Source organism: Solea senegalensis, linkage group LG3 (genome assembly GCF_019176455.1).
Source record: "Solea senegalensis isolate Sse05_10M linkage group LG3, IFAPA_SoseM_1, whole genome shotgun sequence".
Lineage (NCBI taxonomy): Eukaryota > Metazoa > Chordata > Actinopteri > Pleuronectiformes > Soleidae > Solea > Solea senegalensis.
The window spans coordinates 22,475,518-22,492,533 of NC_058023.1; the positions used below are offsets into that span (position 1 = coordinate 22,475,518).

At 40.8% G+C, this 17,016-nt stretch overlaps 1 protein-coding gene across 3 annotated transcripts in view; it reads right to left on the reverse strand.

Annotated features, from left to right (window-relative positions):
• The window catches only part of etv6 (ETS variant transcription factor 6), a 30,453-nt gene continuing 13,437 nt past the window's right edge, over nt 1-17,016 (reverse strand). For all 3 annotated transcript variants that reach the window (XM_044021539.1, XM_044021538.1, XM_044021540.1), the window contains 6 exons: nt 10,441-10,605; nt 5,650-5,784; nt 2,961-3,569; nt 2,092-2,234; nt 687-787; nt 1-587 (listed from right to left, as the gene is read on the reverse strand). In XM_044021539.1, the coding sequence (XP_043877474.1) occupies nt 485-587; nt 687-787; nt 2,092-2,234; nt 2,961-3,569; nt 5,650-5,784; nt 10,441-10,605 (1,256 nt within the window). In that variant the 3' untranslated portion in view covers nt 1-484. The remainder of the gene's footprint in view (nt 588-686; nt 788-2,091; nt 2,235-2,960; nt 3,570-5,649; nt 5,785-10,440; nt 10,606-17,016) is intronic.

Consider the following 17,016-nt stretch of genomic DNA (forward strand, 5'->3'; position numbering starts at 1 on the left):
TTTGATCAAAAATGTTTATTCCGTGGTGAAAACATTTCCGTCACACACAGACACACACGCACACGATTCTTCTTTTTTTTTTTACAAAATTCGGTAGTATAATGCGAGTGAGGAGACAAGAAACAAATTAGAAAAGTGACATTGAAGCACAAAGTGATTGGCTTTTGCAGTTCATTCAGAAATAAAAAGAGAGCACTCAGAAAGTCCCTTCAGCTCTGACCATCAGGAAAAATCAAAACCACTGATGCTGTTCATTTGTTTTTGTTTTTTTGTTGTCGTTTTTTTTGTTTATACAGAAAAATTATCATCCTAAGGCAATTTTAGGAGCGACCAGATATCACGTGTCTCTGTAAAGGACTGGTACGAGGAAACGTCCACGCGCTCCAGAGTCAACATCGATTGTTCAAGCTGCGTCTGAAAGGCATCAGCGGCTGTAGTAGTAAGAAGTAAGTAGTCGGTGAACTGTTATCCCCTCAAGAATTCCTCAGCATTCCTCCTTAATGTAGATTTGTTCGTCTGTGTCGGACTCCAGGTGCTCCAGCCGCTCCGTCTGTCCGTTCATGATCTCATCCGGGGTTTTCATGAACCTGGTGAACGTTACAAGCAGGAAACAACCATGTTGGATCTTTTTTTTGGTAACTATTCATTTTTATTCAATGCCTGGATGTACATTTACGTTGTCATACCTGAACAGAAGTCTTTGCCCAGGCTCTTTCCTGATGATGTTCAGTTTGTAGTAGTGTCTCAGTGCTCGCGACATCTTCTCGTATGTCATATTTGTCCTGTTCTGTAACACATACAGTAAAAGGCCTTTATTGAAATTGCTATGACCAGGATGGGAGGAGTCTTTTATCATGTACTAGCCAAGGATTTCTCTGTGCTGACCCTTTGCAGAGCTTTCCTGTTAGATGCTGAGCAGTCTTCACTGCAAACCGTCAGGCAGTATGTGATTAAGGTCTAAATTGCAGAGTGGTCGAAGGCCAACAGTAGTTTACAGGTCACGTTGTGCTCGTTCAGGTTCAGACTCAGAAATATTTTATTGATCTCCATGGGGCAATTGCTTCACCAAAATATTAAGAGAGGGCACAACTACAGAAAACAAAATACTAAGAATTAAGGGGGGAAAAAAGCACAAGTGAAAAGGTTGCGGTTGTAATAATAAGAATGATACTATTTTGCAAAGGTTTCAGGGGGGATGTGTGACAGAAGGAGAGCAGCCATAGTGAAAGGGAAGGTTTAGTAGTGAGACCTGTTCTGATGTGTGGCTTGGAGACAGTGGCACCGTCTAAACGTCAGAGGGCACAGCTGAAGATGCTGAGATTTTCGTTAAGAGTGACACCGGTGGACAGTATTAGAAATGAGTATATTCAGGTTGAACGGTTGAGATGGTTTGGTCACGTGCAGAGGAGGGATAGTGATTATATTGGACAAAGGATGTTGAAGGATGTTGGAGGAGGGCTGGGCAGGAGAAAAAGAGGAAGACCACAGAGAAGGTTCAAGGTTTGTGGATGTTGTGAAGGAGGACAAGAGTCAAGGTTAGAGGGTTAGAGGACAAGATGTAGGAAGATGATCCGCTGTGGCGACCTCTAAAGGGAAAAGCTGAAAGAGGAAGAAAAGAAAATACTATTTTGCAAAAGCATAGTCCGAAAGCTTGGATTCTCTGAGACATTTAAAGCTACAGTTTGGGTGTTTTGATTGTTTTGGGTGCATCTTCTCCTTTACCAAGTGATTCAGGAGCTTCCTCTGAATGATGTAGGTTCAAAACGTATTTCACAGACCACAAAGACCAGTTTGACCTACTTAATTGACTCGTGTATCAAAAAACGTTGTCTAAGTTCCAATAGGCAACTCGGATGAACCCAGATGAACTATTTGTGCGTGATCTTTGTTTTGTTTAGTTAACTAATAGTTATTTGTGAGTTCAGATTTGACCTTACATATATTCTCTTATCGAGATTATTGCTGGTAAAAAAAATCTGTGTTGTAAAAAACCAAAAACAAACCACAGCCTATTCTCTCGCCTTAATCTGGCACACCCCTGCCCACTGATCCACCTAAAGCATGACTGTGACAGAGTGTCTGTGTGTTTACCTTGTGGTTGCCCCAGAGTCTTGCCAGGCCGTTGGGGTCCATGATGCGGAAGACTTTGTTCTCTGGATCCTCCCAGCGGATGTAGTTCTCGTACCTGCTGTCTGACAGGAGCTGGTAGACGTAGTCCCACAGCAGCCTGCAGTCTGCACAGACACAATGAGGAAACACTGTTGAGTGAGTTTGCAAGGAAAAGAATTCTGAGCTCCCGTCCTAATAATGCTGCTTTGTGTCAGTCGTGAGGTTTCCATTAAAATTGATTGGGAATTTAAACCACATTTTCAAAGTTGGTAAAAGAAAACATGGATTCATGTGTTTTTATCCATTGCTGCAAAGTGAAAATTTAGCTGTAATGTACAAGAGGGATGGATGCGTACAAATCTTTTTCCACTAGTGCATGAACTTTTCTCCCTCAAGTGTAAACATTTTCATGCGATCTCTCTAGACTTTTTGGAACTTTCTGGATTTCTACTCAGCTGTTTTCATGCACAAATCAAAAATTACATTGTGATTAAAGAAACAAGACATTATTAAATCACGGTTACACCTCATGCAGCTTTAAAGGTTCAGGTTTAAAGTGGAGTATAATCACTCGTCCCAACTCTCCTTTGCTCTCTGCTATTTGCTATGTCTTCTTCATTGGTTTATACAGGTTTATTTTGGCAGAGCCTTTCATTTTGCATAGTAAGCTTCCAATTCAAAAAGCAAAATGCATGCTCCTGCTGGTTTGTCCTACATAATACAAATTTTAAAGTTACAAATATATCGATTTTTGTTTTTCATAATGAATAATTAATACAACAATAATAAATTAAATTTCATTTGTTGTTAACGTTACAAACTTGACCTTTTGGCCTCGACCTAAATCTTACCTGCTATCCTTCCTATGGGCATCTGCTGCTCTTCTGGAGGCGACACTGGCATGATGACATGGTTCCTGTAGAGCGCCTCCTCCTGCTGCAGCAGGTGCTGTTGCTGCTGTTGCTGCTGTTGGGTCAGCTGTATTTGATGGTGGTGGCCATGAACTTTACTCTCACGCCCATTCTCGAGCGTCGCCTGGGACAAAGGTCCAACGCGGCTGTTCCTAAAGTCCATGCCGGCGGCCCCACTGCTCCTGCTCGGGCTGAGGAGCAGAGGGTTCATTATAGTGCTGGGCATGAGCTGGATGACGCGAGGAGGGCCCGCCTCCTGGCCGCCAGGGCTGCCCGGGCACGGGGGATCACGGGGTGTCGTGCAACGCCCGTTGGGTGCAGCCGGGGACACCGACAGTGGGTACATTTCTTCGGGCAGGTGGTGGTTGCTGTCGGGGAGCTGGGAGAAGGTCTGGAGGGAGTCCTCGTTGGTGGGACGAGTATTGTTTGGCTCTAGAGGGGAGCGACGCGGGGCTGGGTGATGAGGGGAGCGGGAGCGGTGCCGCAGCTCAATGGTTGGTGGATGCTGGGGGAGTGGCTCTGTACCACGTGGCCCTCGTCGTACCGTTTCTGTGAAAACAGAAGAGTGGCTTAAACCAACCTTACGCAAAGCAAGTTGAAATGATTTTATCATCGCAGACGTTGTGTAAAGCTAGCCGTTTTATAGTCTGCTTACAATTTAGTTGTGGCTCATGCAAAAACTGATGTGACTTTGATGACGATGAATGGATTAACCCTATCCAAATAAGAAGTAGCATAAGTTTCTCATCAGTCATCATCTAACCGCTTTATCCTCCACCAGAGGGTCGCGGGGGGTGCTGTGCCAATCTCAGCTACATCGGGTGATAGGCGGGGTACACCCTGGACAGTTCGCCAGTCCATCGCAGGGCCACACACAACTAGAGACAAACAACCATTCACTCTCACACTCACTCCTACGGTCAATTTAGAGTGTCCAATCAAAAAATAAAAAAAAAATACTACTTTTTTGCCTTATCTCTGTATTATGGATCTAGGAAATTGAACACGGCATTTGACAGACTCCATTCACTGACAGACTGATTGACAGATGATCTTTGCAAAAAATCAATTAAAATCTTGCAAAAGCGTTTGGGTTCATAATTTGGATGTGCAACATTTTTTGCCATGCAGGTGTGCCAACAGTAAATGTTGTTAACAAAGAAAAAGGCATTCAGATGTGCAACATTCTTCCAAGACGTTTAGTGTAAGAGTACATGAAAGGACCACTAGGTGTCACTAAAGTCATATAATATGGCTGAGCATTCTGATGTTTAACAACATTGGTACACTTCCCTGGTTTGTGATGAAAGTAGTTTGAGTGTGTTCTATTATTATTCAAATGCAACACAAGAAAACACAGAGGCCTCAACACAGCTCACAATTGATAAATACTTGATTTGAGACATGCCACAACAAATGTTTGTGGTGTCATGTGCAGTAGCTTGTTAAAAACAAAATAAAAAAAATACGGCATTTCCTCGTCGAACAGGTTCTTACAGTCGACATCTTGTCACTAAAATTATAGCTCCATCTAAGTTCATAGCTGTTGTCACATTTCCTCAAATCAGTGCCAGGAATCAGTCCCAGGTATCACAATTACTTCCTTAATAGCAACAAACAAGAGGTCAATCAGTCTGAGAGAAGAGAAACCAAAAGTGTCTGTATCTTTGTCACAATACACAAAATACACAATACCTTTTGCTTTTAATATTCCTAAAACATATTTTTAATGTCCCCATTTCAATGTATTATTTACCATTTTGTGAAGAAAATGTCTCTATTAATTGGTTCAAAAATGAATCATGAGGATTTCCTAATTAGGAAATAATAAGTAATAATAGTAATTAGGGTTAGGTGTATAGTATAGTATAGTATAGTATAGATAGATAGATAGATAGATAGATAGATAGATCTAGAACTTTATTTATCCCTGAGGGGAAATTGGGTCATTGTAGCAGCGGTACAAATAAATCAAAAATACAATACAATCACGATACAAAAAATAAAATAAAAATACAATCACAAGTTAAGGCAAATATTGATATTGACACAGTACAATACACATCATGCCATACTGTACTATACTATACACTATATACAATAAGATGCTTAGCAGTGGATTTTAAGGTGCAAGATAAATATATATATATATATTTAAGGTGCAGTTTTAGTTGCCAGTAATTTAAATTATTTGTGTGTGATTCGTGGGCATTGCTGTGAGGCATTGTATAGCCTAATAGGTAGGAATGATTTCCTGTCCTGTTCTTAATGTGACCCCGTACCTCGACTTCAGCATATTTAGCATCAACACTTTACTCTACTATAATTAAATTTAAACAGCAAGAACATTTGACATTTTGTACTATTTAAACTTTATTCAAATTCGCTAACTGACAAGCTAATGCTAGTTTGCTGGACAATGTTATTGTTGTTTTCCATTGTTTGTGTTACAAAGCTTAGCCGTGTAGCTTGAGCTGAGACTTAAAACACAGTTACAGCAACTCAGTGACATCTGAAGTCATTTTACTTAAGATTTATGTATAAAGGCTACGTTATTCATATTACTATTACTCAAACGATGCATCAAGTGAAGGCCTAATGAAGCTGTGTTTCTGGTTTGTGGACTGACCTTCGAGCTTCAGGTGCTGCACAGCACTTTCAGGCAGCGAGTGGAAGGAGTTCCCTGGAAAGTAGGCGGATGGATACAACACATGAGGCTTCCTCTGCTTTAGGATATGCTGCAGCAGCTCATAAAGGACGTCCCCTGCAGAGATACAAAGGTCAGAGGTTAGCATACGTCTCCTGGCAGCATTTCACTCCTGCATGAAAAGGGGAAAAAAAAAAATCAGCAATGACGTCAACGGCAACGACAACTTCTTCTTCTCCTTCTCTTTGCTTTCCAGGCAGCAGAGCAGCTTGAGCAATAATGGAAGAGCCAGTGAGGAGGCAGACACATTTTAGGAGCGAGTTCAATCAAATGTTGAAACGTTTCCTTGATGTTCACCCCTCATGACCCACTGAGTGACTGGACTGTACCCAGTAAGTTTTTCTTTAAATGAAGGGTTTTTCCTCTACGTTAACTTCAAATGATGATTATTAAAATTGTGTGTCATACAAATAATGCAAACGTCTTCCACGTAGGAAAATCACCAGACATCTAGTCAATTCGAGTCTATTCCCCAGAAAACATGGGACTATCTGTTGACACAAGTAAATGGGCCATGGCTCTATGTATAGTACTCTGCCACTCTCCTTTAAGTGGTTATACAGCAGTGGTGACACCAGGCAGAAAACCTGAGCAGGAAGTTCACTGAATGATTAACAGCTGTTTGTTTTGCCTCAACACTAACAACAACGACTCCACTCCCGTCGTCACAAAACATTGACACGGTTAAAAAATAACCATGAGATGTGTAGACTTGAACAAAGGCTGCCATCTCACATGATCTTTCCCTTTCTTAAGCACTTACCATAACAAGGAAATGATTCTCATTTCAGGAAATTAGGGAGAACGTGTATACGCAAACACACACACACACACACCCCTTTCAGTTCTCACTTTCTGTTGTGTGGTATTACGTTGCAAAGAAGGAAAAATCCCTACTTCCTGGTGCATGAAAGTTTGCTTTGATTTAAATATCTTCTCTTTTAATTTTCTTTTGTGTCTTTGAATCTGTAAATGATGTAAATTTCTTTAATCAAATACAGTTACTAGGAAAGTAATTGTAGTGTCACATTATCTTGAAGTCGTATAAAAATGCCTTCAACTTTAAAACATCCTATGAAACATATTCAAGTCAAAACATGTAGCAGATAATTGGTGAGGTGAAGATGGAAAAGAGAAAAAAACAAAACCTTCTGTGGTCTGAATTCTAAGTATTACGACAAAAACATGTTCTGGTGTCATGGTTGCTACAAGGAAAACCTGCTGAAATGAAAGCGTCACTGCGGAAACAACATGGTCCACTCTGAGTATCAGTGCAAAGACAAAGACTTAATTATTAATACAAAAAATCATAGTCTATGAAGTACAAATGTAGAAAACTGTCAATCAAAAGGATAACTACACAGAAAAGCAAAAGCAATTTTAAGTAAACATCATTACAAGCTTAACACCAAGTCTATTATTGGTATTACTGTGATAAAAAAGACTAATTTATAAGTATAAACACAAACCAAAATGTGGTATTTCACGGGAACGACTGTTTTATAAAGCTAACTACAGAGAAAACATGGTCTATTAAAGGCAAATGTGGTCTTTTCTAAGTGTTATTGTATTCTAAGGATAACTACAAAGCATAGATAAGACAAACACTGACTATTTTAAGTATTACTTCAAAAACTATAATACAAAGAAAAGGAAATGTGGTCTTTTATAAGTGTTACTGTAATATAAGGATAAATGCAAAGAAAAACATAGTCTACTCTACATAGTATTACTACAATTAAAAAAATACATATATTATTCCAAGTATATACACTACAAAGAAAAGCAGCCTCTATTTCAAGTATTACTACAATGACAAATGCCTAGTTTATGTACAACAACAAGGACTACTACATGGTCTACTACGACTACTACTGCAGAGGAACGTGTGGTACACAGCAGACTGATGTGAAATCCATCCTGATAATTGCTCAAAGGAGGAAACGGACACAAAAAAAGTGCTCTCTTCCCTAAAATGATGTTTTCATTGGTGTTACTAACAACAAAGGACCTGAGCAACTGCTGAAATCTTATCAGTCACTTTCAGTTGTATCACTTGACACCGCATGATTAAGTTTTAGGGACAAATTGCTGTTGAAAAATCGAAAGATAGCTCCTGATTTAAAACCATTACACAACTAAATGACTTTATTGTCACGTTAGAAACAATAACTGATGGAATCTGTGCGCACAAGTCACGCTATACAGAGTTTTTAAACCCCCTAGAACTTAGTGTCTTGCCAGGATATTAAAAGTCTGACATTTTTGCTTATATTTGACATGGAAACGTCTTGAAATGAACTGCGCAACAGCTGAGTCTCCCCTCTCTCTCTCCGACTGCAGATCATGTGTCATAACGTGTCATACAGCACTTGGAGGTGTTTCATCTCTCGTTCTGGAGATGCTTTCTGAATAGAGTGGGAAACAACCTCGCTCTTTTCCAGCTGTACAGAGCAACTTTTACGGCACAGACCTACAAAGGGCGAATGAGGTGAATGCTTTATTAATACCTACTTCAAAATAAGTTCAAAATAACTGATTAAGAGTCACTTGTTAAATAAAAGCTGAATTACTCCACCTCATATTGTGTTTATTCTGTACTTGGATAAACAATACTAATGTTTATGAGGCAAAAGCTACAGACTAGACTACATGTTTAAGGGCCCCCCCCTCCCATCACCTTGGAATAGCCAGTGCTTGACTATTATTGATATAAATTTAACTCTATAAATTGCTCATTATAGATGTGTTATTTACTCCACATTAGTGTCACTCTTGGTTTGTTTCTTTGAACATTTTAAGGCAGTAAAATCACAAAGGTGGCTTAGTACTGATTTGCACGTTTGTATTCATTAAGTGTGGTTTTTACTGAAATTGAATTGAAACAGGTAAACCAGTTTGATGATATCTAAATCTAAACATATCTAGGTATATGAAATGATTGTTTGTTTTTCTCCAACCAGGCACTAAGTAAAAGAGCTGAATTAATATTGGTGTCCACTAAGTTAAGTACCACTTAAGTACATCATTACCATATTGACCTGGACATATAAACAAATGTAGATAAGCAGAACTGAACAAAATATATTTTATGAATGAATGCCACACTTATACATACAGTACATATAATTTAATTTAATCATTTCTCGTAGTAATTTCAGCTTAAAAGTGTTTATTTCAAATAGTATCTCAGCATGTTTTGCACACATTTCTGAGCCTAAAATTGTGGAGGATATTTATTTTTTTTTTTTTTGTCCCGTGACTTATCTCCGTGTTTCACAACAGTGACCACTCATTACATCCCACTCGTATGATTGATCACCCTGAACCGCATCCCACTGACAGCACTGACTTCATCCCCATGCACTGTTACATTTCCCGGAAACACCAACGGTCACACACAATCTGCCATGAAATGTAATTTTTAAAAAAGTATTTTAAGTAACCTGACTGGTGGTGTTACCCGGGCGACAGTTGAGGTTGATTTGTGCTTCCTGATCAACTGTCTCCCACTTCCTCCCCCAGCAGCCTCGCTGTAACAGCTGCCTCTCTCCACTGTCGCCATCCCTCCTCTGCATGCTCCACTTTGACTTGATTGATTTTTAAAGGGCACAGTTTGGTTGAAAACACATTTCACTAACACACATCGTCATGTGCAGCTGAAGCTCAGACTTTTTTTAATAGTCTTGAATTTGTTATGTTCCCCGTATGTTTTCTAGAATTCTGTTCCTGGACGAGTTTCTGTGTTTGTCACTGTGTCATGTTTGAAACACTTCCTGCACTAAACACATTATGCCTCATGGGACGAAATCTTGGGTTGGACTGCCAATTTTTATTCAATTAAAACTTGCACGTGCCATACGGCAGTGGTTCTCAAACTTCTTATACCAGGCAGATTTATTCCCAATAAGATAATTTTACTCCGTCATCCTCCTCCTCTTCAGACACTGGTATAATGAAATTGGATGAAGATGGAGCGAGATATAAAGTGACTCTAATTATCATTATTGCATATTTTTTTTGTTGTTTGTTTCACTCTGATTACATACTCTGGTATATACAGTGGAACAGTATTTCTGATTTTTCTCTAAGTACCACCACAAGGATGCTCTTGTACTGTGGTCCATGTACCACCAATGGACACGTACCACAGTTTGAGAACCATGCATGACCGTACGGGATAACGTGACTAGCTAAGCTAATTTTATATGTTCCACTTTCCTGATCTGCATGAAATTACTGTGAGAGGCATTCAATACATTTTTTTTATTCATTATTTTTGCGATTTTCAATTAGAAAAAAAAAAGACTTTTGAATGATGAATCTGACATTTTAATACCAATTAAGGCCTTGGTTTTTTTATATATATAAATGAATGAATCCAATGCCTTTAAGCCTTTTTTCTAATCTCATTTTGCTTTGAGACAAAATGTTGACAAGTTAATTTATCATGCTCCTGTCAGGCATTTGCAACAGCAGGTATTAGCTTTTATCCCTTAGAAAAAAATGTTTTACCTATAACCATACTGCAATTTCCATGATGTCATGATTTAGAACTGAAGCTTATGTTCCAGTCTTGGTGTTGAGAGAAATATTATTGGATCAATCAAGTGAAAGTGATTCATTTGCACAACTTTGAACTCATATCATATCTGTTCCCCAGCCTTGAAAAAAATGCTTCCAAGGCATTTACGAGGATAGGAAAAGGAGTACCAGAGTGGGGGGATCTGTAGCGGAAGTCCTCCTTGGTGAGCAGCAGCAGGGCTTTGCCATTCATCTGGAATGAGCCGCTGGTGATCGGCCGCAGGGCAAACTCCTTTTCAGACCATCGGAGCCACTGGGCCACATCCTCCCTGCTCCAAAACACTGGCTGCAAACCTGTAGATTTGGAAGAAGAGGAAGAAAAAAGGTGAGGCCATAGTTTGATGCATATGCAACATAATGAAAGAAGAAAAATGAGCTCAGTGAGTGGAAAAAAAAACAAAAAACAGTATGGCAGGGGGATGGGGCGAGGAAGGAAGAGAGAAGGAAAGACAGGAAGGGGGGAGGGGAAGGGGAGGGAGTGGGGAGAGAGGAAGGAAGGAGGCAGAGGCAGTAAAAAGGATATTGAGGAAGTGGGGATAAAAGCCAAAAGAAGGGTGTGATTATGGGAACGGTGGCGGAGATACAAAAAAAAAGATGAAGAAGGAGAGGAGGCCCACTCCGAAAGGCAGAGGAGGTGAGAATTAATGATTAGAAGATGATAGGTTAACGGGAAGAATACAGAATAAATCACAAGGATGACAGAGAAGGGGAGGGAGGGGGGGGGAGTATAAGAGAAAGATAAGTCACACATTTGATCTGTTCAGCTCTTTGCTCACTGAACACACATTAGCGGAGAGACAGTTTGTGTGGAAATGCATGAGGACAAATGGAGGAAAAAGACACACTTTCAGTTTGTTTCTCATGGGTGTAAAACATCTGCTCTGGTGGCCAATAACCATTTAGCATCAACAGTGCAAAAAAACAGATCATCTCATCAAAAGTTCTGGAGCATTGAAACATTTTAATATAAACATACTGGAGGTAAAAAAAATCCCCAACAAAACAGAAACTTTAATTTCCTTTCACATTTTGCATGATCTGACCACAGCGACACCGACTTCTGCTCAGGCTGGAGCTTCTCTTTTAGTTATTTCCACTAGATTTTCAGGTTCACGAATGTATCTTCTATTAAACTTTTTTAGAACTGAGGCACTGATTAACCCTGGTGCAACTTAGCGCTTGCCAGCTGAAATGCCAAAATAGATTCATGGCAATTATATTATTATTTAGTTTTGGACACAAGCTAATTAACTGATTAAGAAAGCAATATTACAGGTAGAGCTACTACAACCTAAGCTTGGTTGACATCAAATTCTTTTCAAGGACTTTCCAGGACCAGTCCCTCAAGTTCAAGGACAGAACATGGTGACACAGCTTAAGATGGGAGGGTAACTTGTCAGAGCCACTTTTAATGAATAGACAATCTTGGTCAAGCAAGTCTTTGAGCCAGAGATCTTGATATTTACATTTCCCAGACAGTACGTGATTTGCTCTCTTTAACTTAACATTACTCACTCATTGTTGTGCATGGAATCTCACGTCAACAGCGGAGAGTGTACAGTGTCCACAACAACGCTAGTAATTACGACTCAGTGTGCGACAGTGCGACCAAAATTAGCCCCAAACTTTCCCTGAAAGAAGTACATACACGCGACGTGGGACTTTGTCGCTAATTTAGCGAGACACTGGCGTGAGAGCATGTATCGCTCTAAAGGTCCATGCCCAAAAATGTACGGAATTGCGATTTATTTGGATGCGAATTATCACGCACCCTCCCATGCACATGAAGCATGATGCTTAGAAACTAATAAATTATGAGCACGAGGGGGGAAAAAATGCATCACAGTCACATCACAGGTTTCACACACACACACACACACACTCAGCAGCTCAGTGCGAACTTCGGTGAAAACTATTTTGAAGCTTGATTTTACACACACCGTTCCACTCAAACTCCACTGCAACCGCTCTTGTAATCATCCTCATCATCGTCGCCACTCACACGGTGACATTAGAAAAAAAACAAGAACTTTGAGGTGCAGTGGAAACGCACACAGATTACTGGGAATTATATTCCGCGGGCAAATAAGTTCCTGGTAATAAAAGTTCCTGGAAATCTTGGTGGAAAAGGGGGCTAATGGCTCTCGTGTCGTGTTCACTTTTATAGCATTACACACAACAAAATGATTCAAACCATTATTTAGCTTGGTTGACATGGACACTGCCGCCTCATCATCATCATATCATTTTGCACTTTGTGTAACCCAATGATTTGCAGTGTGAGTCAGACTCGCCCCCTCTCTTTTTTTTTGTCTCCATCTCCTTTTCTCACGCACACACGCACGGTCAGAACGACAGACTTTTAACAGCCTATAGCAGCGATCAGAACATCCAGGACACCATCGCAGAGCAATAGCTACTCAGCTCTTACATCTCACTTATCGGCCAGACTCAAACACTTCCCCTGGGAGTTGGACAGCTGTTATCTGTGGCCGCCAATGTCACTGTCACACAAGTAATAGGAACCATGTGCTCACTTTCAGTACCCCCGTCAAACAGAGGAAGTTTTCACAGAGAACAATCAATATAAAAATGAAACCCTGTCTAGATTGTCAGCTTCCCATTTCTTCCCCTTCCTACTAGTCCTTTTTATTCAGCCAGTGGCACGAGCTCCAGCAATAAGCCTGCGAAAGCCTAGGTTATCTGAAGCGCAGCTTCCAGCTTGTCAAACCAACAGCTTGTCAACAGACATTCTGAGAATGTGTCAGGGAAGGGGGGGATACAGGTGTTTCACAACCACAGGAACTAATGGGGGTAGATAAGGCGCTGTATGTCTTCATATTTTCTTCCTGGATGTCTAGTTTTATTCATTTTTAGAGATTTGCTTGGGTAAAATTAGTGGTAAAAGAACGATTTTAAATATTGCTAAAATTATAAACGTGGTCAACGTCACTGGAAAACTTCAAAACCAGCTACAGTGTCGATGTGGTTTCAATATTGAGTCAATCTGCCAGCTGCACTGTATGCATCAGCTGCATGTTTGTCTTTCGGGGCTGACTTGTGAGAGCAGTGAGTCCAGGGCAGGCAGCAGTGCGGCCTGGGTCACAAGGTCACGACTGCGGTATGCTCTCTCCAGGGCCGGACAGCAGCGCTGCTCTGCCAAAACCCCTCCGAGGTTCCGGTCTGCCGGCCTCAGCCATCTGCACAGAGCCCAGAGGAGGAAGCAACACGGGGAGCAGAAGGGAGGAGGAGGCGTTGGAAGAGAAGAAGGAAGAAGGGGGCCCAAACAAACGTGTCCCACAACGCACTTTGGCAGGAAGCAATCCAGCGTGGGCTTCATTTCAGCAACAGGAAACTTCCTGCGGTAAGGTCAGGGAGGGTGACGCGGCAAGGTTTATTAACAGACAGCGGCAAGACAGACGGGAGAAAAGGAAGAGTGGAAACAGAAAAGGAAAGAGTGATGAGAGCAGCTGCGGGATGCTGTGTGAGGAGGGAGAAAAGAGTCCAGATAAAATGGCAGGGACAAGAGGAAATAAACAGTGGCATAAAAGGGAAGGAAAAGCAAACATGAGGGAAACTGATACAAAGTCAGTATTTAGATTATGTTTACACAGTGTGGGAATATATTCAGGCCATGTGTTTCTATGTGATTCTTTTGACAGCAAGAATTCTGGCCTTGTAATCGACTGTTCACTTGTCCACAGTGGGTTTACTTGTCAGCTGGGTTTATCCCACTGTCATTGAATATGTGCTTCATGAAGACCGAGGTGTTTTTAAGTTCTAGTCCCTTCAAGCAGTACACACATCACAATATGGCGGACCGGGCACGAAATGAGAAGTGTGTCAGAACTTAGCAAATACAGCGATGACACAGTGAGATGTTTCCCAGTCATCTTTAACCAACGATTTACATTGGTTCACAGCAACAATTTTGGGGGAACTGCCTTTAAATTCAGTGCTGTCTACGATACAGCATCTAAGGAAGAGTACCAATGACCTTACTAGTACTGTCACATTCATTTATCCACAATTTGGAGAGGAGGGGAGTTCACACTTGAACCTAAAAATCTTCTTCCAAGTTCAAAATATACAGCCTAGAAGCGCATCGGACTATAGGGGCCACAAGGTTGGTGTAGTGGTTAGTACTCATGCGTTTGCAGCAAGAAGACCCAGGTTCGTAACCCGGTTAGAACACGGGCCTTTCTGTATGGAGTTTGCATGTTCTCCCTGTGTGTGTGTGTGTGTGTGTGTGTGTGTGTGTGTGTGTGTGTGTGTGTGTGTGTGGGGTGTTTTCTCTGGGTTCTCTGGTTTCCTCCCCCACAGTCCACATGCAATATGGGGATTAGGTAAACTGGGCACTCTAAATTGACAGTAGGTGTGAATGTGAGAGTGAATGGTTGTTGAGTGAATGGTTGCTGCAGTGGTCACAGATTAACTAGTTAGCAGGGCGTCACTTCAGTCCTCTCGGGACACACTCATTTCTGTACAAATCTACACCCTTAATATAAGACAACCCCATTTTTCACATGTATTTCAAAGAAAATAACACAGCAAACACTAGTATCACTAATATGAAAGTTGTCTGTTGCCCAATTTCAGGACTGAAATCACAATCACACTCGAATCACACTCAAGCTGTAAGTTTAGGAGCTTAATTATCTCATATTCATAATTTCCTGTCCAGCCAGAACAAACCTTTTGTTGTGTCGCCACAAAAACATGCTTTGCTCGACTTAAGGAAGAAAGGAAATACACAGCAAGGAAATAGAGTGAGGAGAAAAGTGTGGATGCTTCAACACATTCGCACACTTCCTCCAGCTGATAAATTATTCCTATCTGGTTGCTTTACGTCAGAATGTGTTTGCTGCAGGTTACAGGGAGAAAATCAATTTCGCTGTTCATTGTCATTAGTCTCTGCCTTTGTTGGTTGCATCTCAGGTTCGTGGCATAGTTGTGTGTGTGTGTTTACATTGAATTAAAACCTGCAGCATGACAGCAGCAGGATCCCAAGCCCTTTACCAAACCGTGGGCTCCTAATCCTCTCTGATGACACATAATTTTCACTCTGTGGTTTCTCAGGCCCCCGCTCACACTCACTAACACAGACACACACACAGTGCACAAGTTGCCAAGGCAACTCATAAGTGCTTGGGATGAATGAAGGGAAGAGGAGGATGAGATCACTCGTATCTTATTTCGTTGTTGCGGTACACAAGTCCACAACGTCCCCTCTCAGCCCAGACAAGTTAATAAGGTCCGACCTGATGAGGAGATTTAAGAAGAATCGCAGCTTCGCTCGCACATCTCACAGTCTGTCACACTGCTGCCCGTGCTGCTTATGTTTCTCCCACCCGACTGAAAACGGCAACATAAACTGCCTGATGAAAACTGGACTGACAAAAAAGGGTTTTCACTAAGACAAACCGTAACACATGTCTGTGGGCCAAAATAAAAGCTCCCTGTTCTCATGTTCTCTGGCCAAACTAATCCCAGGATTCTTTGCACGGCAATAGCGAAATTAGCAGTGTGGTAGGTATGTAAGTCTCTAAATTAAATGAAAACTTAAAAGGGTACTTGGTATCTTGATATTTTTGGGTATTTTGGCAATAACGATAATTAGTCGATGTCTGTTGAAAATTTTTATTTTAATTGTCTGTGTAATAACCCATTAATTGTTGCTTATGGGGGGCTGGTGTCTCCATGGTTTCTCCTTATTAGCATATAACCTGTGTGCCATTAGTGGTCATGTGAAACTGAATTCTGCTCACGGCTTTTGTGCACATTTCACTGTCGTTGTTTTTTGCCAAGTCATTTAAATACTCAAAAATGTCAATTTGGATATGTTTAAATCACGATAGCATCTTAGACAAAATATCTTGCACATCCCTAATTGTAGCTGGTTATTAAAAGAAAACATGTAACTTAATATATTAATTCAATTACTTGGAGCCCTTTTACAGCTCATAGATCCGTACATCTTGGAAATGCCAGACAAATATTAACCTCGATCTAATCCCTGTCCTCGTCTGGTGCAGTTTTAGGCAAAGAACAAGCTTTTCCTTACAAGTAAATCCAGAGAGGCGCATTCAGTTTGATGCTCAGTCGGAAGTACTTTCTCTTACTAAACACGGCTCATAGATTTCTCTATCTCCAAAATGCCAAACTGATTTTCACTCTGATCTCTCTCACTCCTAGTGTGAAGCCATTTTAGCCAAAAAAAAGGGAGGGTTCATCCTTCAGTTGGATGCTTTGAACTCTTTCACAGTCCACTGCTCCTGACTACCTGTATTTTACTGTTGCATTCAATGACAGACAACGCCGTTAGAACGCAGCACATTTATATAAAGGGTCCTTAAATGCAACTGGCAGCCTGACAGCGGCTACAATAACAACAAAAGGGATAAGGACTGGGAGAATGTTGCATACTGGACCTCTAGGAAGCACTCATGAATGAATGAAAACAGTCAAATATATGTTTCAAATAATGGACTGTTTAAATATGATTTCTATAGTTATATTCTATAGTACAGTATATCTCTAGTCATTTTCAAACCATGGTCGATTCAATTTGTTCAGTTTTTCCACAGACGTCATCTTTTTTGTTTCCTCTCTGTTTGTTGGAACAATCTCTACCTGTTACGTATTATTCTGAGTCATAGCAGGATCTGAAAGTCTAGAAGAAACTCTTTATGTTGAACAACAAAT